We start from the raw sequence: 24238 nt of genomic DNA, 5'->3' as shown, positions 1-24238 counted from the left end.
CAGTAAAAAAAGCTGCTGAGACGATAATAAACGAAAGCATTAACGTCCCAAAGCGCTCCTTGAAGGGACTTCTACTTCTTTTTCCTGAACCCCACGCCGCAGGTGCAAGAGATACAGAATCTTTCTTTAACCCTGACATAACAAATGTAAAAATCAGCGTGAATGGCGTTCCAAATAAGGTGTACAGTCAGGGCGTTGAAGGAAGAGACATGTGGGAGGAAGTTCTCAGGTTCTTTGGCAAAAACGCAGACCAAAAAATGTTTAATAACGCCACAAAGTTTTATGCAGAAAAAAAGTTCGGGCTTTTCATTGACCTTCGCTCCATGAGCGACAACAACATGCACGGCAGCGGGCTCCGCTTGGTGAACACAAAGGATGGCGTTAATTTAGAGATACAGAGAACAGCCTCAGGATCAGGGAATGTCAAATGCTACATTTTCGCTATCGCTGATGCACAATTTTCTATTGTAAATAAAGAATTAGAAAGTGTTGAGTATTGATATAGCTTTCGCAAAGCGAAGCATGGATCCTGCCAACATACCCTTCAACGCTCTCATTGTTGGACCAACGAACTCAGGAAAAACAAGGTACGTGGTCAATCAGCTTTATGGCACTTTCCGAGGCAAGTTTGACTACATCGTGCTAATCTGCCCGACGTTCGTGCACAACAAGACTTATTATCGCTTTGCTGAGGAAGATCTTCGATTTTTTGTTTTAATTTGTGAGCAGCACGAGGTGGAATCTTGGTTAAGGCTTTCAAGATTTCTTTTTGAGGGTACGAACACGCTTATCATCCTCGACGACTGTGCTGCATCGAAAGATGTAAAGGGAAGAACGGGTGAATTGGTGAATCTTGCTTTCTCTGCTCGCCACGCAGGCTTGAGCATATGGGTGTTAACTCAAAAATTGACAAGCATAACATCCTCATTCCGCGAAAATGTTGCGGCAATCGTTTTCTTTTACACCCCCTCTGCCAAGACCACGAAGGCAATCTTTGAGGATTACGCTGGCGAACTTGCCCATGAGGATTACAAAGAAATCATTTTAAAGCTAAAAAAAAATAAGTTTTCGCATCTTGTCATTTCTCATCGCCACCCTTACGGCACAAAATTTTCTTATTGAACATATTTTTTAGAGTAATAAATGGCTGACCCGTTCGCAACTTCTCCTCCCGAGAGCGTCAAGGGCGCTGCAAGTGAACAAGAATTAGCTTCCGTAATGGAACTGCTAGGAGCTGAACCAGAAAGTACAGAAAGCGCTATGGCACTCATTCAAGGCCCTGACATTCCTGCTTTGCGTGAACAGCTTGCAATCCTTGTTTCAACAGGAAAAGCCAAAGAAGCAATCGGTGTGCAACTGACACACGAGCAGGTGAAGCGCTTGACAGATAAAGAAGTTGAAAAGTACTTAAAGAGATATGAGGCATACGTTGGATCCAAAACAACCGACAGCTTGATTGACAGCTTTATTTTTCTTGTTACTAAAGTCGTTGGTATGGCCGTAAATATCAAGGACGTCAATGATTATCAGAAGGAACTCAAAAACGACTACATCATCAGCAAAGAGCTGTCCACTTTGGCAGGCGGTCTGGCTTTGAAATGCGGCCGCTTTCTTGCCGTTGCAAATGCTGCGCTCATCACAACAAAGCACATTGATTTAAACGAAGCTACAAAGTCGCACACTTCGCTGTGCGAAACCAAAGGTGCTTCCAAAGATGCGGACACAAACACTACTGAAGATTTTTCTGAGCAATGCTAAGAAAATGCTAAGTAATTACTGAACAATGCTTAGCAATTGCTTAGCAAAAAATCTTGCTGAGCAATTTTCTATTTAAATATTATTTTTTTTTTATTATAAATGGCCGAGCTCGAACCAACTCCGATCGCTCAAGAAGAACAGAAACAAGTTACTTCAACAACTCCAGCAACAAAGCCTGCCAAAAATCCAAAGCGAGTTGCTGCTGGCAAGCTTGCAGCTGAAAAAACAAAACAGGCTCGTGAAGCACAGAAAAAAGCTGCTGTCGAGGCTGCTGCAATAATTGCAAAAGAAAAGGAAAAGAAATCTGCTGCTGCAAAGCTGTCCGGAGGACGGGGACCACAAGGGTCCCGAAATGCAACACCACCGGACGTAACGGAACCAGCTCCGCCCGAGGCTCAGCCGCAATCAAGCGGTCTCACCACAAATCAATGGATATCTTTGCTTGGTATCGGCGGTGCAATCGTTACAACTTATGTGAAACGCGAAGACATAAAAGGCTTTATAAACGAAAAAAGAAGTCCAACATTTAAAGCTCCGCCAACTCTTATAACTGATGACACACCAGGGGTCCCAGAGGAACCCCGCGCTTTGCGCGTTACAGCAGAAAGTATTGGAAGGGTTGCAACGCGTTCTTCAGACACGCCTTCGACAATCCAAAATGCCATTAGACCTCGCAAACAAAGAGGAATCCGTCCGATGGATTAAAAAATTTCTTTTGAACATTTATTTTTCATTTATTATACCGACAATGTCCCTTGGTTTTATTCTTGACAACCTTGTTAAAGGTGCAGCTATGGCTGGTATTGCATTACTTTGGTTTGAATTTTCCAAAACTTGCGTTAAAACCGCTATTCGGGTGCAAAAGGATGAGGATACAATTTTTAAAAGAGGTATAAAAAAAACAAAAGAAGTTGAATCTGGTGAAGAAGTTGCAAACTTTGCTTCGCAAAACGGTGAAGAATAAACAAAAAAATTTTTCAATTGAATATTTTTTATTATTTTATACTGAACCGCCATGTCCGACAACAAACTCGTGAAAACGCTCATGGATGCCGCCACCATTACAGGTCTCGCCGCCGGAATCGGCTGGGCTGCCAAAAAAGTTGTAAAAGAAAACTTCACATCCGACCCAAGCAGCAGTTTTATGAACTATGTAAAGTTCACAGCCGTCATGGCTGGCAGCGTTGCACTTAAACAGTATCTCGAGGACCAGAAAATTCTCCCAACCAATTAAAAAAAAATTAGAATAGTATAATAACAAAATGGCAAGCGTCGCGATTATGGCTGGCGGAGCTATCTTGAACGCTGCTGCTTTCATTGGCGGCAACTACCTTGCTCGAGCTTTGGGTGGCGGAGATGACGCCGCTTTAAAAGAAAAAGAAAGACACGACAAAGCTCTCGAGGCTTACCAGGCAGCTTACGCGAAATACTCTCGCGACCGCACGAAGCTTCTCGACTGGATCGAAACCAACAATGAGATCAAACAGCAAGCGAAACAAAACTTTACGAACACAGACTACGCTTTCAAACTCTACAACCAGGCACATCCTGACAAACAAATGATTCCTCCGAAAGAACCCAAGTTCTCTGATTTCTATCAGCCAAGTGAGCAGCAGAAACAAGGTGAACTTATGTTCGTTGGCGCTGGCGCGCTTGCACTTGGGTACGCTGCCTTTCGGTTTCTTTAAACTTTTCTTTTTTTCTTGTATACACATGGATGCAAAGATTTTTGCGGAGCAAAACTTTTCGAAGAAAATCTCGAAAGTCTACTATAGCCCCCAGGGCTACTGGAAGGGAATTGCAGCGATAAAAAAATTAGCCGAGGCGGCCAAGGTTTCCGAAGATGCTGCTAAAAAGTGGCTCGTTAAGCAGGCCCTTTGGCAGATCTACCTTCCGGCACCACGATACGTTCCTCGCCCAAAATTCGATGTTTCTTCTCCTAACGCGGTCCACCAGGCGGACCTTCTTTTTCTGCCACACGACAAACTGCCGCGAGGGCGAAAAGTTTACAAATACGCTCTGACTGTTGTTGACGTTGCCAGCCGATTCAAAGAGGCCGAGCCTTTGACCTCCAAAGATTCAACTGAGGTTGCAAAAGGTTTTCAGACAATTTACAGGCGAAGTGCACTAAAATGGCCACAGATGCTGCAAGTTGACCCTGGTCGCGAATTCATGGGAGCTGTTACCAAAGAAATGGAAAATCACAAAACCTATATTAGACGCGGGCGTGTTAACATTCACAGAGATCAAGCTATTGTTGAACGTTTTAATCAAACACTGGCAGGGCGCCTGTTTGGTTATCAGTACGGTGTCGAGATGAACCTGCCATCTGGCCAGCGGTCGACAGCGTGGGTAAAAAGGCTACCCGAAGTTGTTGCCGCTCTGAACAACGAAGTAACCAGTCTTACTGGTAAGAAACCTGCTGCTGCAATCAAAGAAAAGGCTGTTTCGTCAAAACCGTCCTCAAAATATACAAGACCTGTTGGCAAGAAAGAAAAAAAACTCCCCTCTCTCGTTAATGTGCGCTTCCTCTACCAACCTGGCGAGCTGGAAGGCGGCGTAAAAAGGGCTACAGATCCGATTTGGTCATTAAAAGTCTACAGCATTGAAAGGTCTGTTACTAAACCTAATCAGCCAGTGCTTTATTACTTGCACGATGGTCCAAAGCGCGGCTTCGTGCGTGAAGAATTGCTTGTTATTCCTCCAAATACACAGTTACCACCAAGCACTTAGTGCTTGAGCCCCTTGGGCTCAGAAAAGCTCTAAAAGTTATGTTTATGTAGGCTTTGTTTCGCAAAACTTATACCCGTAAGCATTTGTATGTATCCCATCATCCGCTATCCATCGCTTTGAGTCAAAAGGCGACAGCGATTTTTTGTTTACCACTATTGAATACATCTCGTGGGCATAGCTTCTTAGCATGTGCATTTCGTGAAAGCTTTCCTTGTTTTGAAAAAGTGTATCTTTGAAGTTTTCATGATCTATCTTATTCTTTGTCACACACTCTTTTACCCCCTTTGCTTTTTTTATATTTTTTTTGTCTTCTGTCATTATTGAATACATTTTTGGCCTCAAACAAACACACTCTGAAATTAGTTTTCCTGCGCATTCGTCTTTCATTTTTCCCAACACCTTTTTGTTTTTTGTTGAAAACAGCGAATGATCTTTCGGGTAGTCGCTTGTGTCGTACTTGTCAATGTTTTCTGCCATGTCCGCGTAAACGTCTTCTGTTTCTATCTCAAGCAAAAGGCTGTCTGTGTCTGTATACAAAAGCTCGCAACGCTCCCCGTACTCTTTTTTCAGGTGGTTGTAATAAAAATCGTACATACATAACTTGCTTACGTCAAGGATGGTCATGCCTGTGTAGACCGGTTTATTAAGAAAAAGCTTACTTTTTCGCATGTCTATTCCAACCAGATCGTTTGAAAACATTACATGTCTTGAATACAATGGGCTTGCAACTAATTTTCTTATTTTCTTTGTTTCGTCGCTGCGCACTATTCTTATGTCTACACGGTTTCTCAGGTTTTCCATTGTTTTTCCAAAAACTGAGTTATTCATCAGCTTGTAAAAGTTCTTTTCAAAGTCGCTTTTCGCTTCTTTTCGGAATTCTGTGTTCATCCGGATGTACGGCTCCATCCACGCCTCTTGTTCAAACTCTAAGACCCTGTGCACTTTTTTGAGTTTCATTCCCTGTTTTAGATAAAACTGCAAGTTTCGGTAATGCACGACGTAATTGGTTTTGTCTTCAAGAGTTAAAACAAGCTTTTCGGTGTCTGGCGGGTGCAAATCAAGATTTTTTATTGTTTTGTTTTGGTAAGGCGAAAACATTTCTTTGTTTATTTTCTTTTTCTCTGGTGCTAATGGATAGCTGTTGTGGGCGTCATGCAGCTCTTTCGGGTATTCCAAGTCCACCTCTAAAATCCATCCAGCTTTTGCATACTCTTTTTTTGTCGTTATTTCTTTTTCTGTTGGCATAACCTTTTTCCATCTGAAACCACTTTTTGGGAGCGGCTTGCTCATTGCCCACCCGTAAAGGTTATTCGCATCGAGGTACGTTATGTATATTTTTGGCTGGCTCGGGTCAAATCCCTCAACATAAGGGTTGTTCGCCTTTGCATATCTCTTGCTTACCATCGAAATTCCGCCTCTTATTCCCCTTTCGACAAAAAGATGCATTTCATAGTCTGTAAGTAACTCAAGCTCCACCCCTGTCTTTTTCAAGAGTGCGTCCCAAGAAAGGCCTGGCGTCGTGTAATAATTCGCGGGATCCAACCCGTACTTCTCAAGACCGAGTTTTCGGAAGCTTTCAAAGACGTCGGCTAACAGGGTCACGTCTGTCTTAACGTACAAATCGTGGTAGTCGCCCAGGGTCTGGCAGCCAAAGGTTTTCCACACTTTTTGCGCATGTTCATACTCTTTATCTGTTATGTGCTCGTCGTTAAGTTTGCTGTAAAACTTTTCTTTTTCTGGCAAACTTGTTTCTTTAAATCTTCCCCATGAGTCCATGTATTCGTAAGGATAGATTCCCTTTTTGCAAAGAAGTTCAAAACATTCTTCGCTTTCTTCAAATTCTAAGTTATCCTTTGTTATATTTAATGACTCCTTTGGTATCTCTTCTACAAGTTTTTCAAGCTTCCCAGGTAAAAAGTTCAAGCTGTCAATAAACCTTAAACCCCCCAGTGAAAATGTGATGTATTTTTCCATGTTGTTTGCGACACATTTTACCTCTTTCTGTGCCTCTTTTGAAATCTTTGACATTGCCTGCATTAAATGGTGTTCATCATAACCCCTCAGGTTGTGAAATGCAACTGGTATTTGAACCTTTTTCGGATCTATTCGCATCATAAAGTTACAAATGTTGTGTGCGGCTCCTCGAAACTTGCCTGTTATGTGGCAATGGTCTTTTACCACATCCTTGTAGTTCGGCTGGATAAGCGGCTTGTGGCACGCTAAGCAGTTTTTTTGGTTTTTCGCTGCTAATTTGTGTGTTTCTTTTTCAAGCTTTTTTAGCTTATAGTGGGTTTCGGTATCCAGGTTTTTTTCCTCTTTTTCCTTTCTGTAATAACATTTTTTGTGCATCTGCCCAAAGTAATTAAGCTCCTTTTTGTTTCCAATCCAAACTGGCAAAGAGTCCAAAAAGTTTTGTTTCATTAGCGTTTCTTCGCAAATGTGGCAATTGGTTGCATTTTTGAAGTTTACCCAGTCTTTTGCCGTCATCACAAGAGGTTTTGGCTTTGACAATACATATCTTATTTTTCTTTCTTCACTTAAAAGACAGTTCAAAAATACTTCAACGGCGTTTTGTCCTCTGTACACAAATGTTTTTTCGTGTTCACCATCACTCCTTACAACTGTGTAAGCAAATCCGCATGCCTCGTGCTGTTCTGTTTTGTCTGTGTAACTCGGCTTCATGTCTTTCACTTCTTCACCAAGGTCTTTTCTTTTCTGGCGCTCCTCGGCCGTTTCGCGTTTACATCCTTGCATCTTTCTTAACAATGCCTCAAAGTCGGCGTAAATTACAAAAGGCGCTTTCATTTGTTTGTGGTAGTTTTTAAAAGAAATAGTGTTTTTCCCCTCTTCCGGCATTTCGATTCTTGTTGGCCTGCCGTTAACTCCATTGCAATATTTTTCGTGCTTTTCGAGCAAGTCTGCTCTTGTAAAACCGGTCAAGCACATCATGCAAAAGTGTTTTTTGTTGTGTGATTTAGTCTGATCGTAAAGCAGAGCGCATACTCTTTTTACAAAACAGTAGTGCTGAATTAATCCTGACTCAATTAACATAAGGTTTATACGGGAAATGCTATTTTCTTTTTTGCTTGTTCTGAGAGGTATCACACAGTCGTCTTCCCATCCAAACACATTTATTGCAAGGTTGTTGTTTTGCGCCTCAAGCCTGTCAATCTGCTTTAGAGGCGTTGGAAAATCGATTCCATTGTAGTTTATTCCGTCGTCAACTGGGTATCTGCTTGTTCTTTGCGGATTTTTCCCATCTCTTGGCGGAAATAATGCAGCTCTCAAAGCCCATTTCAAACATTCGTTATCCCTGTTTTGCACGTTAATAACTGCTTTTTTGTTTGCCAATTTTGGTGGTAAAGGCAGATAACTCCCCCCTCTCAATGGCTGATAACGCGCGACATTGATATACGCCATTTCTATTCTTTCAATTTTCCACCCCGAGCCCTTCTCTGACCAAGCCTCAATTTCTCCCTTTGCTTTTTCGATAAATCTGACAAACTCTTTTTCGATTTCTTCTTTGGTGTTTTTTGAAAACACGTGCGGTTCTCTTTCACTGAAATAGTGGTTCATGTGTTGCGTAACTCCGTCTCTTTGTATCGAAAATTTAACTTCAAGTCCAAAGCTTGCTTTTAAGCTTCGTAAGTCATCAATTTCGCTTTCCAAAAGATCATAAAACTTTTTTTTGTGTTTTTTTGCAAAAATTAAAAGATCTTTGTTGTTTGTGTCAGTTTCGGGTATGTCCATTTTCCATACTCTAAGCCATTCGTTAAAATCGGTGTGGGCGAGTGAAAAAGACAAATTTCTTTGGGGGTTTCTTTGAAATTCACGGAGGTTTTCCTCCATCTTAGCTTGCAAAACTTCTGACGAATATCTTGCGGCAGCCATCTGTTGCATATACTAAAGAAAAATATTTGTTCAATTGAAAAATAAATCTAGCACACAGGTGGCGCTCTCTGTTGCTGCGGGCCGTTAGAGGTGCCGCCAACGCCTTTTTTGCAACTCGTTTCGCGAGAGGGGTAAGAAAGGCGTCTTGCGTTCCGCACACACATGTAAATTAGGAGTTGTGGACACAAACCGTGACAAGGAGCGAGGCGAGCCAGGGCGAGCCGAGCGAGTTGTCACGGTTTGTGCCACAACTCCTAATTTACATGTGTGTTCATTATAAAAAAGAGCTCAAATTGTGGGTAAGACTGAAGTATTTTCTGTTTCAATGTTCATTGAGTTTACGTTCGATGAAGAAGACTTCCTAAAGACTCAACTTTGGATTTTTGACTCGACTTTGGATTTTCTTTGATTTACTTTCAAAAAACTTTTTTCCAACATTTGAGTTGTTAAACTCGGGGTGCGGCTTATCTGCGGGTGCGGCTTATACGCGGGTGTTTACGGTAAATGAAAGAGACAAGATTGATTGTGATCTTATTCAACTGCAAAGTTTTAACATAATTAATGAACAATTACAAACAGGAATCTTTAAAATAATATTAATATATTTTTCCGCTGTCTTTAATAAGGCCTAGGCAGGTTCACTTCTTAAGCAGCTAAGCCTAGACCAGACTCCTAGATAGCTCTCAAACAAATTCATCAGAATTTAAGACGTAAAATACATAGCTGACAACAGTTTTGCTGTCTGTGGTGCACATAGAATACACTTAATTACAAATTCTTACCGCTCCTTCATCTATTTTTCCTTTTTTCATGTCCTGAAATGGTAGGAAACAAAAATAATTAAAGAGAAGAATATTAATGGTCTGCATAAGGAGCTGAAGAAATTTAAATTATTTTAATCAAAGGAGCTGCCAGTGACCAAAGAGCTAAATTTTTTGTGCCCTATCCATCACAGAGCTCCAAAAATAAAGAAATCTATGAACAAAGAACAAACCTCAAACAGCCTTAGTGATTCCTCTATTGGTCTGTCTCGCCAGGGGCTGGGTGGGGGATTATAACCTTTGATTTCTTCATATTGCTGATGGCAAACGTAAGCATGTCCCCTGAATTGGAACAAAATAATAATATCACATATAAAATTACTTAATATTAAAAATCATGGCAACAACAGGAACGTTATGCCTAGCCTATATGTTATACAAAATTTGGCATAATACTGTATTTATTCAATTAAGCGCCCTGGGCACTTAGTTAATTTTTGGACCTTTAGAGTGGGCACTTATTCGAGGTGGGCGCTTATTCAAGGCTGGGCACTTATTAAATTTTCGCCATTACTCGCAAGTAGTTAGTTAAATTCACAACAAAACAATGAACAATAGTAAAACGTTAAAATGTACCAAAGCAGAATTTTAACTGTTCATTGAAAGTTTCTTTAAAATACTAAAAAAACTCGGTCTTCGGGGAAGTCTCTACTTAGCCAATTTTGATCTCAATTTCAATAATCAAAGTACTCTTCTTGTACACATCACTTTATTTTTTTGAAGGGGAGGGTGGGCGCTTATTTGAGGCTGGGCGCTTATTAGCTTTTCCCACCTTCAGGGTGGGTGCTTATTCAAGGTGGGCGCTTATTCGAGGCTGGGCGCTTAATTGAATAAATACGGTAAGTGTATCTAGGTTCAATGTTGTACCCAACACCAAGTTTTGGAATAAGCCATTGAGGAACCTTATCTACTGGGTACCTTAATTCCTGGGATATCAAATCACTGACTATTAAGCACCAGATTTCAGAACATCATTGATAGTTATAACCTATTGATCCAAGACAGATGCTGTGCTGTATTTAAACCGTTACCATCTTTTAAATTATGTACCTTTTAATGAGTTCCACGGCAAAGTCATACAATTTTCCAAAATTGTCTGAGGCATGGGTAATTTTCCAAGGCTCAAATCCTACAAAATAAAAACAAACAAACAGAAATTAACAAACTGTAAAGAAAGAGATTTATAAACCGATAATACTGTAATTATTAGAAACTGCTCTTTGGTCGTTTTATTATTTTCAGCAGAACATACAATCATAAAAAGTCTTTTTTAAATTCTTTGGCCTGTTTTGTGTTTACCTAGCCATTCGACCATGTCTAAGATTCCAGTGAAAAACTTCTCCTCTTCCTTTTCTGGGTTTGTGTCATCATACCTCAGGTAACATACTCCATTGTGCGCCTGTAGAGAGATTAGTTAGAGCAAAAGTTAAGTTTATTGCAGGACAGAGGTATGTAAGTAAAGGTCAAGTCTACATTCTAGGCTAGTGGCCCATCAGGCTGGAGCTTATCCCCGTTTCAGTAGCATGATCGAAGTTATTAGAAGTATTTCTACGACCCCCTTGATGGGATGCTAAATAGTCCATCCCAGGATTACTACAAGCAGTAAATCTGTCAGTACCTGTTAATACACCTGGGTGTAGAGGCACTGTGAGAGTTAAGTGCCTTGCCTAAGAACACAACACATTACCCTGGCCAAGGTTTGAACCTGCGCCGCTCAATCTAGAATCCAGAACAGTAACCATTTGGCACACAAACTGACAGAGCCTATCCAAGTTTTAATAGCACTCCCCCCTGGATGGGATGCTAATCCATTACAGGTTAGCCCCCACCCATCTCCACTCTGGCATTAGAATTGAGTTTCCCTGACACAGTGAGAGTAAAGTGACACACAATGACCACGGCCAGCATTTGAACCTGGACCACTCGATCTTGAGTCCAACACACTAACCATCAGACTACAGCGTTTCCTAAGCCAAAGACAAGCACTAACATCCACCCATGTAAACACAAGATTTGTCTGTTAGTGTCCCTGTTTAACATAACTGAGCCATCACACTTACCCTTGCATAACCAAAGTTGAAGTTGATGGCCTTGGCATGACCAATGTGAAGAATACCATTAGGTTCAGGAGGAAATCTTGTTTGCACCTAAGTGTACATAATAACATCAACAGTAAAATAAAAATTAACTGGACAGGGTCTGCCATCAGTGTGAATTTTTCTTTGTGTTGTTTCTGTTTTATTTTGGAAAAAAAAATTCTTCCAGCCAGCATCTTAAGGAGTTTCTCTGTTGAACTATTTGACCTAAGATGCCAACTAAAAAACTAACAAAGTCTTTACACATAATATTTCTCTGCAACGAAGCAAAAGCCAGCGAAAACTAAATAGTGTGCACACATTGCTTAAAACATGTTAACAAACTGGCATGCAAAATTTGGAGTTGTTTTGGCAATGTTACATTTTGGCCAAAATCACTATACTGCCCTTTTTTCACTGAGCCTAAGCGTACAGTGTAGTAATACTTACTCTTCCACCGGTTCTCTCTAGATGTTCCTTCAGTAGTGTCATAGTCTTTGGAGTCACCACGTAACCAGGAGTGTGGTAGTTTTCCCCTGAAGGAAGTAGGTAAAGTTAATTATTAAGCTGTGCCCTTAGAATACAAGTAAGCGAGCTTACTCAAGTAACTCTAATGACATGAAACAAGCGAATTGGAGCAAGTCTAAGTGCTGTTATTCTTAAAAGGAAATTTCACCTGGTTTGTGGAACTTGCTTGCCTCTCCAAATATAGAGTTGGCTTCATCATCATCAGCATTGCCATTCACTGAAACGACAAATAAGGTAAAGTCTGTGTCCGAGCCCAGTGGCCCATACAGCCGAAGCTTATCCCGGTTTCCATAGCATTAAGTGACTGAGAGTACTGCTACTCCCCCCTGGATGGGATGCCAGTCCATCGCAGGGATTAGTAAATTCGCCGGTACCCATTTATACACCTGGGTGGAGAGAGGCACTGTGGGAGTAAAGTGTCTTGCCCAAGAACACAAGGCAGCGCCCCGGCCAGGCCTCGAACCCGGGCCGTTCGACTCGGAGTCGGGCGTGCTAACCATTAGGCCACTTCACCTCCCACGAAAACGACAAATAAAGTTGATTCTAAATACCTTGAAGTAGTAACAGGGTTGTCACTCATTAGAACCCAAAAAATTCCCTGACTTTTCACTGACCTTAAATTTCACTGACCTTGCATTAGGCAAATAATCATATAAGCAAAATCTAATTTACATTCGCTTCAGCTCCTTATGCAGGTCATTGATATTCTTCTCTTCATATTCGATCTCTTAACGTTTTTCACACGATTTTAAATTCATGGCAATTGAATTCCCTGACTTTTCACTGCCTTTGATAAGAACTAAGGCTTTCCCTGACTTTTTGCAAAACTTCTTGACCTTGAAACATTTTTGTTTCTCCCTGACTTTTCCTTGACCGTGGAAACCCTGTGTAATGAAAGATTATTTTACTAAGTAATACCTTGCATCTCTGCGGGAGCAGAGCGTGACTCCTTTGCTGGCTTTCCTTCCTTGTTGTTGGGTTTAGATTCCTTTGACAAGCAAACAAAAACAATCCACTGATGTTAAAACATACCATACAATTTTTTTTTCAATAATGACTTTTACCAGTGTGTGAATTTTCAGATTTCAAGCACTGTTTAAATGAAAAATTTAAATAAATAAAAAATATCATCCAGTAAGTCCTAGGCAATGGTATAATTACAGTCGAAGCTCTTGTAAGCGGACACCCTCGGGACGCGAAAAAAGTGTCCGTTATTGGAGCTGGCCGCTTACGAGAATGGTACTCTTAAGCGGCCACTAGAGGTGAAGGGGATAGATGGCCGCTTACAGGAGCCTGCCCAGCTAATAATAACCGGAAGGACGTGGATGACGGCAAAACAAACACTGAAATATGGTACTGTAATTAATGTAAAATCATCGTGATGAACGGCGATGTGAAGTTAATTGATAAAAACAAGATAGTCAAGATACAAAGGTTGTTAAAAGGATTTTCTTTGGGATGTCCGCCTACGGGAGCTTAAAAACAAAGAAAAAGTCTAAGTGTCCGCGGCCGCTTACGGGAATGTCTGCTTACGAGAATGTAAAAATACAGAGTTTGTATGGGAGCGTAAAACGGGGTTTCAAACAAGGCGGCCGTAAGTAGAGCTGTCCGCTTACAAGAAAGTCCGTTAAGAGAGCTTCGACTGTATGTCTATTAAATAGATTTAGCCAGGCCTAAAAGCAGAGCTCCCCAGTAATTTACTTTGCCCTTAATTTAAATATTTGAATTCACTGACCATAGGCATAAAAAATAGTTAATGAGCCCGCAATCCAATAGAAAAACCATTTTTCAGTCCGTCACGTCAGCGGTCAACTTTATAAAAAGGCGATACCTCCATGAGTTATACACCTGAGACCACAATATGGTCACGTGATACTGGTCAGCGGACACCTTGTATTGATTGCTGTCAATTGACTATAATGTGGATGCCCAGTAAAAAATTGGTGAGGGTTTATCTATTTCTGAAGTGCGCGACACCGTACGTACGCTGTACGGACGCGCCCGCGAGCCATGCCGCCAGCCATGATGACCATGTAAACTCAAGTTCATGGTTTTCCTATTTCTGTGGATTTTCTATGGGTATGGGGTTCTGCTCTGCAGCCCTTTGGGCCGCTGGGAGCTCCACTATAATGACCGCAATCAAAACATGTTGCAAAATTAATATCATAATCTACGGGTACCTTTGTTTTTGATGTCTGCATGTCAGCTTCAGTTTTAGGCCCCAGCAGATCTAAGATCTGAAAACAAAGTACATTACTGTTAGACTATCATAATGGCCTCCTTGCAATCCAAATAGTAAATTTAAAACCAAATGATTCTCTCTCTAAAGAGAGAGAATTTAACCGCCGCCTGGTTAGCTCAGTTGGTAGAGTGCCGGACTGCTGTGCGGGAGGTCGTGGGTTCGAACCCCAGACCAGACCAACACTCAGGGTCTTAAAATAACTGAGGAGAATGTGCTGCCTTTGTAATTACATCTGCAAATGGTTAGACATTCAGACTAGTCTTCTCAGAAAAGGACGATAAACCGTAGGTCCCGTCTCCTGTATCTTCAGTCTTATCACAGGGGACGTTAAAGAACCCACACACTATTCCCAAAGAGTAGGGCACGAAGCTCCCGGTGTTGTGGTCTGGCCTTGTGTAGTAAAATACAGTATGTGTACAGCGCTTTTGAACATATATATATGAAAAATGTGCTATATAAATTCATTATCATTATCATTATCATAAAGAGGAGACCCTCAGCTTGGGACCAACTTCAGCTGTCTCCCTTAGAGAGTTCAGTTACAGACATGTACAAACAAGTGAAATTCAGCCAGAACTAGCCAGCTAACCATGTCCGCCATAGAAAAGGTGTGTGCCCGACACTGATTTCCCCAAGAACTAACTGTAGATTTGCCGAATTTCAGTTTAAACTATCTATTAAGTTTATCTTCTGATCAGGAAAGTTTCCAGAATATGTTAAGCATTTTGCTCCCTTGAAACAACTCCAAAGAGAGAGCAAAAGAAGGCAATGCCCAACCTTTCTTTACAAATGTCCAGGTAAGGTGGCTCCAATTTGGGACATTTATAGAAAAATCTAGATTGTGGAAGGTTTGTAAATCTGGTGAAAGACCATTTTTGATATCTCTAAATTTCCAAAAAATGAAATTTTCTTTAAATCATGGAGAATGTGAAGAATATTGCAAATCATAATTATTAATGAAAATGATTGGTCAGTTGATTCTACATGTACATGCTTATGTTTTCAGTATATTACCTGCATATCAATTTCTGCTTTCACAGCTTTACCATCCGCCCACTTTAACTTCTCTCTTGCCTTTCCTAAAATATAAATTAGACAAAATGCTTCTTCATGCCAGAGATGTGGACCTTGTTGATTTACAAACAGTAGCCTCTTACAATTAATTCTTAACAGTGTTCAACATCTTTAGAACATTTCAACACTAACATGAGAACAACACCATTGCCAATATATATATATATATGTTGATAATTTAAAATAAACTTAAGAAGATCATCAACTTGCAGACATTGCCTTGATGCATATTATGCCACCTAAATCTCAGAATTAATTATAGTTAAGAGAGACAGTCAGGAAAAACTGATCAAAATCTTAATTTTGTGGCACAAAAATCAATTTCTTGCATGTTTGGCTCATTCTGCTACTCAATGCTACTCAAAGAGAATTACAAATTTTCCTGGCTCTTAATTTCTACTCACCCATTATCATCCCAACATTGAACTTATACCGTTTCTTTAACAGTTCTTCCTTGTGTTTCTTAATAAGTTCTTCAACCTTTAAAGTAAGAATGAGAAACTTAACCAGTTGAATCTGCTTCAAGCCTGGTGGAATATCTATAAAGCAGCTAGGAGTATTAATTTTTTACCCTCTATCCCTACCTCTAGGATTCACGAAAACAGAATTATACCATATTTACATAATTATGTTGCGGTTTAAATTAACCTTTAAAAATTTTCAAACCATATTCATTATCCTAATCTAAAACAAAGGGAACTAAAAATCAAACCAGTTTGAACAATTTTAAACCAAAGATATTTAAGCCAAAACCATTACATGTTTGGTACCAGACAAAATTCAGATTAATATCTCCCAAAGGAATGTCTTTGGGAGATAATTTTGGGTTTAATAAATTCACTGGGTTAAATAAATACTGGTCAGTAATAACTATTGCAAAAGCAGTCACTTTTGTACTGAATGTGAAATATAATGAATGGTACTCACACAATCCTCAATTTGGTCAGGAGTGATATTTACTCCAATGCCGCAGCTGTTTTCAAAAGAAGGCACATCAACAGGTAAAACTGGTTTGGTCTTCATGTAGTCAACTGCCGCTGAGTATTAAAATGACAATAGATAATTAACTGATGGACAGACTGACTGACTGACTGACCAGTCGGCTGACTGGGGAGTGGACAGAGAGATGGATGAACAAAAAGATTGCCAGGCAGTCTCAGAGAGAGGAGGGGGACAGGAGGGTGGGAGCCGGGAGAAAAGGGGCGGGAGGCCAGAGAAGAAACACAGGAAGCAGAATTCCCCAGGTGGCAGAAACTGGGAGAAGTTGAAAACTTTTTGCAACATTTTGCAAAAGAAATGAGACAAAGAGGAAGGAACCACTGTGGAAGAGGGCAGGTAGCAGGAGAAAAAGGTACAGGAAGTGAGAGTAACAGGTACGGGAAGTAGGAGGTTCAGACCCCCTGTCCCCTGCCCCCCAAGGGACAGCTGGAACAAATGGATGGGAGGGGAAGGGAGGGGAAGGGGAAAAGGTAGCAAGGAAGAAAGGAAAAGGAAGAGAAATGATAGGAGGAGGGAGGAAGAGAGAGGGTTAGAGAGTTGAAAAAATGAGAGAGGAGAGAGGGAGGGAGAGTAGAAGGAAGGGACATCTCAGACTGAACAAATGTCCCACATTGATCAAGCCAGTTGATCTCTTTCTCCCTTCGTAAAAAAAAATTGGACCCTGACATTGATTGACACCATATACCTGTCAGTTGTATTGAGGAAGCCAGTTTCTTGTCTGCAATATATTCTGTAACAAACTTGATTTGCCAGTCCTCCTTGATGCTGCTGCTTGCTAGTGAGTACAATAACACACCAGTGGGTTTGTCAATTGTGTCTGCAGATTTTTCTTTCATCTGTAATAAACACGCACAAAACCAACATCAATTTTTACTATTTGGTAGGTAGGTTGGTAAAGCCTGCTTTCGAGCCAAGAGGCTCATCAGGCCGGAGCATATAGTTTCTGTAGCATTAAGCCGCTAGAAGTATTTCTACTCCCCCCCCCCTAGTTCATTGCAGGGTTACCTCCCAGCAGTTAATTCGCTTGTACCCATTTATACACCTGGGTGGAGAAAGACACTATCAGAGTTAAGCGTCTTGCCTAAGAATTCCCCAGCCAGGTCTCAAACCCAGACCGCTCAATCTTGATTCCGGCATGCCTGCTAACCAATAGGCCACCGTTTTCATTTCTATTTGAAGCTGCTTTTATTCCCAATACCAAATTAATCTGAATTTATTAGGCCATCAAAACTTGTAAATATAACAGTCCTATATGAAAAGGCCATGCATAGCAAGGTTGGGCATCCATGTTTAGCACAGTGAGTAGTTTTAGTTTAATTTTATGCTAATATATTAAGCAATATTCCAAGCTAAGTGATTGCGTCTTTAGGTATTGAAAACTCCTACAACAGGAATAATAACGCACTGCAGAAAAACCGCTATCCAAAAAAATTTAACGTTGCTACAATGTTCTGGTTATTGCATCAGCTTAGCTCTTTCAAACTATAACGAATGAAGGGCCCCTTATTATTTCTAATAATTTAAGGTATTTTATTAAAAATTAAAGTACCTGTTGGATCATGTCACGTTCTATAAAACATCTCAACACATATACATAGGATATACCTCAGTTCACTGTATTCTGACATATAACTATAAATATTCTGAAATATTAAAACAAACTGTTCAATTTAATTGGTAAAGTACGTTTCACTTACCAAAGTTATGATGGATTCGAGTCGTCTAGAAAGCCCGTCATTCTTCAACGTTTCTTGTGCTTTCTGCTCACTTAGACCGATACTCTGGAACAGAGTAGCCTTGTCCATCACTGATCGGAAAAAAACCAAAGGAGAAACTGCTACTCGATGGGAAACAGAAGCGTGTAAAAGAAAACTTGCTCTACGAGGAAACAGCCACATGCATGCAAAGAACTAAAGCTTGGTAACCGGGCACGCGGTGAGAGGACTGGATCGATTTCAATTTGGCGGGAACACCCGCGGGATTGGCTAACGCAATGCAACAAGAAGCAACGCAATATAGACTATCAAAACTGCGCTACAGAAATGCAGTTAATATTTGTAAGTTAGGTTTATGCAATATCCGGTAAACTGCTTAATTTTATGAGTGTATAACGTTTCTTCTCTAACCTGAACAGCCCGGAAATGGAATTAACCAAAGTTCGAGGACGCATGCAATCATGCAATCTTTTCTCCCGGCAACCCGCCCGCAAAGAGTCCAATGGGTGTTTGCTTAGGTTGTGCCAGGGCACTAAAGAGGAAGGGCGGCGAAAGGGCGCGTTCAGTTCAGAGCTCTTGAGGACCTTCAGTGATGTGCAAAGCGGAGTTGGACTGTCGAGAGCGCTCCACTGCAGCGAGCATTCCATTCTCGTCGCCTCAGCCGCTTGTCTCTCTTAGCAGGCTGAGTCTGTGCACGAGAAACAAGTGGCTCTTGGGACACAATCAAATGAAACGTTATAAAAACCCTATGCTATGCGAGAGTTTGAAAGGTTTGATTTGACTGGCTCGATTTCAAACTCCCTTTTTTCAAATTTGGCCAATCAAATCACGAGTCCCCGGAGCCGCTTGTTTCTCGTGCACAGGCTCAGCCGGCTAAGAGGGACAAGCGGCTCTGGGGACGAGAATGGGCAGATCGAGAACTTCAGGCAAGAATAAATTCCCCCGCCCTTTTTTTTTAAAAAAAAGGGGGAAATTTAAAATTTTTTTTGTTTTTTGAAAAAAAAAAAAAAAAAAAAAACAATAAAAAAAAAACAACCCCCCTTTTCCTCGCGCCAGGCCAGCCGGCAAAGAAAAAAAAGGTATGGGGACGAGAATGGATTAAATGTAAGTTAGATGTATGACAGGTGGCGTGTAGCCTGCGTCGCACAGTCTTAATTTCCGGCTGCAACGTAGGCTACTTGTGTGATGTTTTGTTGGATTTTATATAAACTAAGATGTAAAGTATCGTTTAAGACAGAAGGCTGTTTAAGATCAGTGCAGAAAACCGCTGGCTCAGGAAATACATAAGGTTTCACGAGCGACGAAAGCGCAGCGCACTAGGGCCATAAATAGAATGATACTCCAAAGCGTAAGCATAAAGGCATAAGAAAATGGCGGAGATGTTACATTGACCTTTGATATGCTTTATATGTTTGGCTTTTTCGACTCACAGGAACATAAAGATCCTACGTTGCTTACGCGGAAAATCAGCCTTTAGACTGTATAAGGTAAAGTCTGCGTCGAGCCTAGTGGCCCATAGAGGCCGGAGCTTATACCGGTTTCTGTAGCATGAAACGACTAGTAGTATTTTAAATCCCCCCTGGATGGAATGCCAGTCCATCGCAGGGTTACCCCCCCCCCCCCATCCCCCACCCCCCCCCCCCACCCCCTCCGCAATAGTTCGCCGGTACCCATTTATACACCTGGGTGAAGAAAGACACTATGAAAGTAAAGTGTCTTGCCCAAGAACACAACACAATTACCCCGGCCAGGGCTCGAGCCCGGACCGCTCGATCCAAAGTTCAGCGCACTAACTATTAGGCCACCGCGCCTCCCATCTTTAGACTGAATAACTTAATGTAAATAAATGGACATAAGGCTTCGTTAACGGATAGCCTACACCTGGGATTAGTTGTGACCTAGTTGTTCAATGGGTGGATAACACTATCCATGACCCGGATAAGTCAATATCTAGTGGATAAGTGCTTGCAAAACTAACTACACTGCCACTGAATAGAGATTTATCCATTCATGGCGTTATCAAACCTTTTGAACAACTTCCGCCTAGATTGCAAAATTGTGTGCTCATTGGGTAGAATAAGGAATTCAAAAAAAATATAGGGATAATTTTGCACTCACGACACTCACTCACACACCTCTTTAGAAAAAATCAACCGATTGCGAAAAATGAAAAAAGCTTTATTAGCAATAAACGAAGAGCACCGAATTCGACTGTAAACTTGAAAAGCGGTCAGGTTATACTGTTTATTTTTTTAGTGATGGAGCTTCCTAATAAAAGATTGTTATTATTATTTATTTAACATAAGCGCACATGATTTCCAGTGAAGTTATTGAAGCTCGAAAGCTTCATTGAAACTTATTGATCACGAGGAATTGAAGTCAATTACATGAAAGCGAACTATTTCGGCGGATATAATTGTCTCTGAGAATAACGGGATAAAACTACTTAACGTAGACACTGCTTTCAATGTATCATAAAAATTACAAAAGACAAAAAGCTAACCATCGTCAACTATAACTGAATTCTTCACTTCGCTAATTTAATTTCCGACGCTACTTGATTGGCTATTGCTAGCATTCAACGATACTTTAAAATACATATTTACAGTCCATTACGAGGCTTTTGTGTTGCCGTGAAGACGATTTCATCTTGAGAGCAGCTAGAATACTGGCTCGACTCAACATTTTGATTCTTTCTTTAACTGCACGTAGGCTTTCTCAGTGTTTAGAACCTACAAGGCAAAAAGAAAAAAAACTTTTTTTCCAAGGATGAGCAACAGGCAGAAACTTGTTATCACAAATATAATTACGATGTAGGAAACCCTGCAAAGGGGTGTAATGCTATCTCCTTCATTTTACATTGGCAAATAGCACAATTTTTAAATATCCAGCCTGAGAAAAGGTACAGGCCTAGGTTTTAAAAGGGTTATCCTTTAAGGAGGCCAGGCCTAAATAGCCAAGACACCACGCTACGAACGTTTCCCTATTGTACGGTAACCATGAGGATGAGAAAAAGCTCTATTAAGCATCCTTCTCTTTTAGGTCCCCGCTCTCTACTAACCCCCCCCCTCCCCCCTCCCTCTTGCCAAGGTACACTTTCAGAGTTATTCACCCACTGTAGTTATTTTTTATACTTACTTTATTTTTTTATTACTTTGTGAAAAAGTGTTACTAGCCAGCAGCGACTTAATAGAGCTTTACGGTACTCTTAAACTATAAAGACTTGCCACTACAATGGCTAAATCTTGGTATGGCTTTACCAAAATTTAAGTTGTCATTCTTGAATACCTGTGTATACCAATAAATATAGCCTTCGCCGTCAATTTGAACACGAGGAAAAAGAAGAATATAGAAAACTCACAAACTTACAACCAACTTACAGTACAGAACGTCTAGTCGCTTCCACCAAATTCCAGTGTGACGTCATCACCGATGAGTACAAACGGTGCCCAGTACTTCACTTCACTGAAATCTTGAGACTCTCTCATAGACTTCATGGCTTGGTTCAGGGCTTCGCTTGCACTTTTTCCTTTGGACAAGTCTTGGTAGAAATACTTCATAAATTCCAGAGTGGCCTCGTCATCAATCGCCCACAAGGCAACCAGAACAGAACGAGCACCGGCTCCCATAAAAGCTCGCGCGATGCCAACCACACCCTCAGCTTTGATCTCTCCACGGCCACTATGACAGCAACTTAGCACAACCAGTCTTGCTCGTAGCTTAACTTTCAGCACATCTGCCATCGTCAAAATAAAGTCTTCCTCCTGCACCTGTGCGGATTCCGGTACATGGTTTGGTGCCAAGGCAATTTCTCCCGTTTCCATACGACCATGTGCCGCAATGTGTACTAAAGCAACAGAGGAGAGTCGATTCTAACACTTTATTCTTTGTTGCCTCCTTCCCAGTCAGGGGAGCACAGTCTTGATTATTCGCCCAATCATTTCCACTTCCTCCTTGGCGCTCGGCAGCTGGCTTAGCATTCCACTACCAAATGACAACTTGTTCTAAACAGGGATCTCCAACAAGCAACGCCCCACTCGTACAGTGGCGATTTTCTGGACAATCTGTGATCAATTTCAAACTGCTGAGAGATGGAATCACTCGGATTCTGAAAGACTCCCCCAGATACTTCGATTTTGGGTCCATTAAGGCAGCATAAGGAGCCAAACACAATGGACCATCAGGAACAATGCTAAGCTCGTCACTTCCACGAATCAAGTCTTCAATAGGGCCAATGACCTCGTCATACAGTGTTCGTAAGGTACTTGCCTGAATTTCTGAAGGATAGAATGTTGTCTGGCCGGACCTCTCATGTGACTGCACATCATTTCTCAGCTTATCCAAGGATCGATCCTCGCACCTTACATCAGCTCTTACTCCAAGCTTTCTCAAGGGAATTCTCCAATAGGGACTGAAGGCATGTGGTGCTGCATCTTTCGCGGGGTTATCGCTGATTTCTTTTCTCCTCAACTCTACATCTTTTTCTTTTTGAATGACCCAGTAAACGATTTCTCGCTTGTGAACTGCCATAAAAACTGTGTTTGGCGGAAGGCAGCTAAGTGTCGCATTCATAGATTTCTCCTCCGGATTTGACCCAACGCAAGGCCTTTCAATCCCGCGGTAATTTAATTCCAGAAGATCAATCAAAGCTTGTGCACGTCCTTGTTCAGCAGCAGACAGGGCATCCACTACCTTTCCTTGTTTCAGCATGAGACTCCATAGACTATTGTACACATCTTGGTACATGTGACGTAAGCCGATTTTCCATTCATCTCTACTCTGAAGACGTACTCTTAAATCGTTTAAGATTTCTACACTGGTCTGATAAGAATTAAACGCATCGGAACGTAAGCCTAGTGCTTCATAGCTACACCCAAGGTTGTGATACGTTTTAGCTACTCCATGCTTGTCTCCCACTTCTCTGGCAATTTGTAAATCGAGTGCGTAGTACTCAATGGCTTTTTTGAATTTCCCAAGACGGCTATAAGTGTTTGCAAGATTACCATAGGCGCTTCCTTCTTCAGCCCTCTTTTTCAATTCTTGGGCATTTTTCAAATGAAGTTCATGGTACGCTATGGCTTTGTGAAAATCCCCAAGAGAATGATAAACATTGCCAAGGTTGCCATACACGTTACCTTCTGCAGACTTGTCTCCCAGTTCCTTATGAATTTCTAGAGCACGTTCAAGGTTGTCTTTCGCTTTTTCGAAGTTTCTTAGATTGTGATAAGCAGTGCCAAGATTACAAAATCCGCTTCCTTCTCCAGCCCTGTGTCTAATTTCTTGAGCAATTTTCAGTTGTCGCTCAAAGTAATCTATGGCTTTTGTGAAATTTCCGAGACGGGTATATGTTTCACCAAGACTACTATATGCGCTTTCCTCACCCTGTTTGTCTCCCACTTCTTGAGCAATTTTTAGACTAAGGTCTTGATAGCCAATGGCTTTTTTGGTTTCTCCGAGGATTCCATAACAGATGCCAAGATTACAGTACGCTTCCTCTATTCCAGCCCGGTTTCCCAGTTTTTGGACAATTTTAAGATGTAGTTGATGGTATTCAATGGCTTTCTGAACGTTTCCGAGTTCGCGATGATCGATGCCGAGGCTGCCATATGCGGCTCCTTCAGTATCTGCGTCTTCCAGTTCTTTGGCAATTTCTAAAGCACGTTTATGGTATTCAAGGGCTTTTGTGGAAATTCCCTGCCTAAAGTAAAAATTACCGAGACTTAGATAAGCATTTGCTTCTCCAGCTCTGTCTCCTAATTCTTTGACAGTTTTAAGATCACGTTCATGGTAGTACATGGCCTTCTCAAAATCTCCTAGATATTGATAAGCACTGCGAAGATTGGCATACGAATTTCTCTCCACGTCTCTATTTCCCACTTCTTGGGCAATTTTCCCAGAATCTTCATAGTGACGTACGGCTCTTCTTACATCTCCGAGACTGTGATAAGCAATGCCGAGATTACCAAGTGCGCGTCCTTCTCCATCTCTGTCTCTCAATTCTTTAGCAATTTCTAGATCACGATCATGGTGACGAACGGCTGCTTTGAAATTGCCCATTTCGAAATAAGCCATGCCAAGATTACAATGTGCGCGTCCTTGTCCAGCCTTATCTCCCAATTGTTCGGCAATTTTAAAACAACGTACATAGTAGTGAATGGCGGCTTTGTAATCCTTGCGGTTGAGAAAATGTTTTCCAGAGAATTCAAAAACACTTTTCTGTAAAGTAAAGAGGAAAAGATTGTCTTCATCTCGCTATTTTGCCATAAATGCATAAAAATTGTAGTGTTTTAAGAGCGCCTGTCTATATTTTTCGAGAATTTTAAGACAGGACCGAAAATTCAAATGTTCTTATATTTCGTAAAAAAGAACCTCTTGTTGAACTGCTTTCAGACTTATCGTTTA

At 41.2% G+C, this 24238-nt stretch overlaps 2 protein-coding genes across 6 annotated transcripts in view; both read right to left on the bottom strand.

Moving 5' to 3' along the window:
• LOC144629003 (glutamine--tRNA ligase-like) overlaps positions 1 to 18046 on the bottom strand; it is a 34374-nt gene extending 16328 nt beyond the window's left edge. The window contains exons 1-14 of one of the 2 annotated variants that reach the window (XM_078487147.1): positions 17819 to 18046; positions 16807 to 16957; positions 16050 to 16159; positions 15527 to 15602; positions 15063 to 15127; positions 13987 to 14043; positions 12725 to 12794; positions 11955 to 12023; positions 11729 to 11814; positions 11264 to 11350; positions 10503 to 10602; positions 10254 to 10332; positions 9377 to 9485; positions 9165 to 9197 (exon numbers count right to left, since the gene is read on the bottom strand). In XM_078487147.1, the coding sequence (XP_078343273.1) occupies positions 9165 to 9197; positions 9377 to 9485; positions 10254 to 10332; positions 10503 to 10602; positions 11264 to 11350; positions 11729 to 11814; positions 11955 to 12023; positions 12725 to 12794; positions 13987 to 14043; positions 15063 to 15127; positions 15527 to 15602; positions 16050 to 16159; positions 16807 to 16957; positions 17819 to 18019 (1293 nt within the window). In that variant the 5' untranslated portion in view covers positions 18020 to 18046. Of the gene's footprint in view, positions 1 to 9164; positions 9198 to 9376; positions 9486 to 10253; positions 10333 to 10502; positions 10603 to 11263; positions 11351 to 11728; positions 11815 to 11954; positions 12031 to 12724; positions 12795 to 13986; positions 14044 to 15062; positions 15128 to 15526; positions 15603 to 16049; positions 16160 to 16806; positions 16958 to 17818 lie in introns of both variants that reach the window. The other variant, XM_078487146.1, reaches the window with a different exon arrangement.
• A 1981-nt stretch (positions 18047 to 20027) lies between these two features.
• On the bottom strand, positions 20028 to 22559 carry LOC144628064 (uncharacterized). 4 transcript variants are annotated; one of them, XM_078486119.1, is made up of 2 exons: positions 21202 to 22559; positions 20028 to 20568 (listed from the first exon to the last, which is right to left on the bottom strand). In XM_078486119.1, the coding sequence occupies exon 1, from the start codon at positions 22544 to 22546 to the stop codon at positions 21821 to 21823; it is 726 nt and encodes a 241-aa protein (XP_078342245.1). In that variant the 5' UTR covers positions 22547 to 22559; the 3' UTR covers positions 20028 to 20568; positions 21202 to 21820. The 4 variants fall into 4 exon arrangements, with proteins under 4 accessions (XP_078342245.1, XP_078342247.1, XP_078342244.1 ...); XM_078486121.1 differs by having other exon boundaries at positions 21206 to 22559; XM_078486118.1 differs by having other exon boundaries at positions 21213 to 22559.
• Between the last annotated feature and the right edge of the window lie 1679 nt (positions 22560 to 24238).

Source organism: Oculina patagonica, chromosome 10 (genome assembly GCF_052425735.1).
Source record: "Oculina patagonica isolate OP01 chromosome 10, crgOcupat, whole genome shotgun sequence".
Taxonomy (NCBI): Eukaryota; Metazoa; Cnidaria; class Anthozoa; order Scleractinia; family Oculinidae; genus Oculina; species Oculina patagonica.
Note: the sequence above shows the minus strand (reverse complement) of the source record. Positions and strands in the feature narration are given on the sequence as shown.

Bases quoted from the DNA above. Each gene is read 5' to 3' on its own strand.
- LOC144628064 (XM_078486119.1), bottom strand. From the start codon at position 22,546: ATGCTGAAACAAGGAAAGGTAGTGGATGCCCTGTCTGCTGCTGAACAA.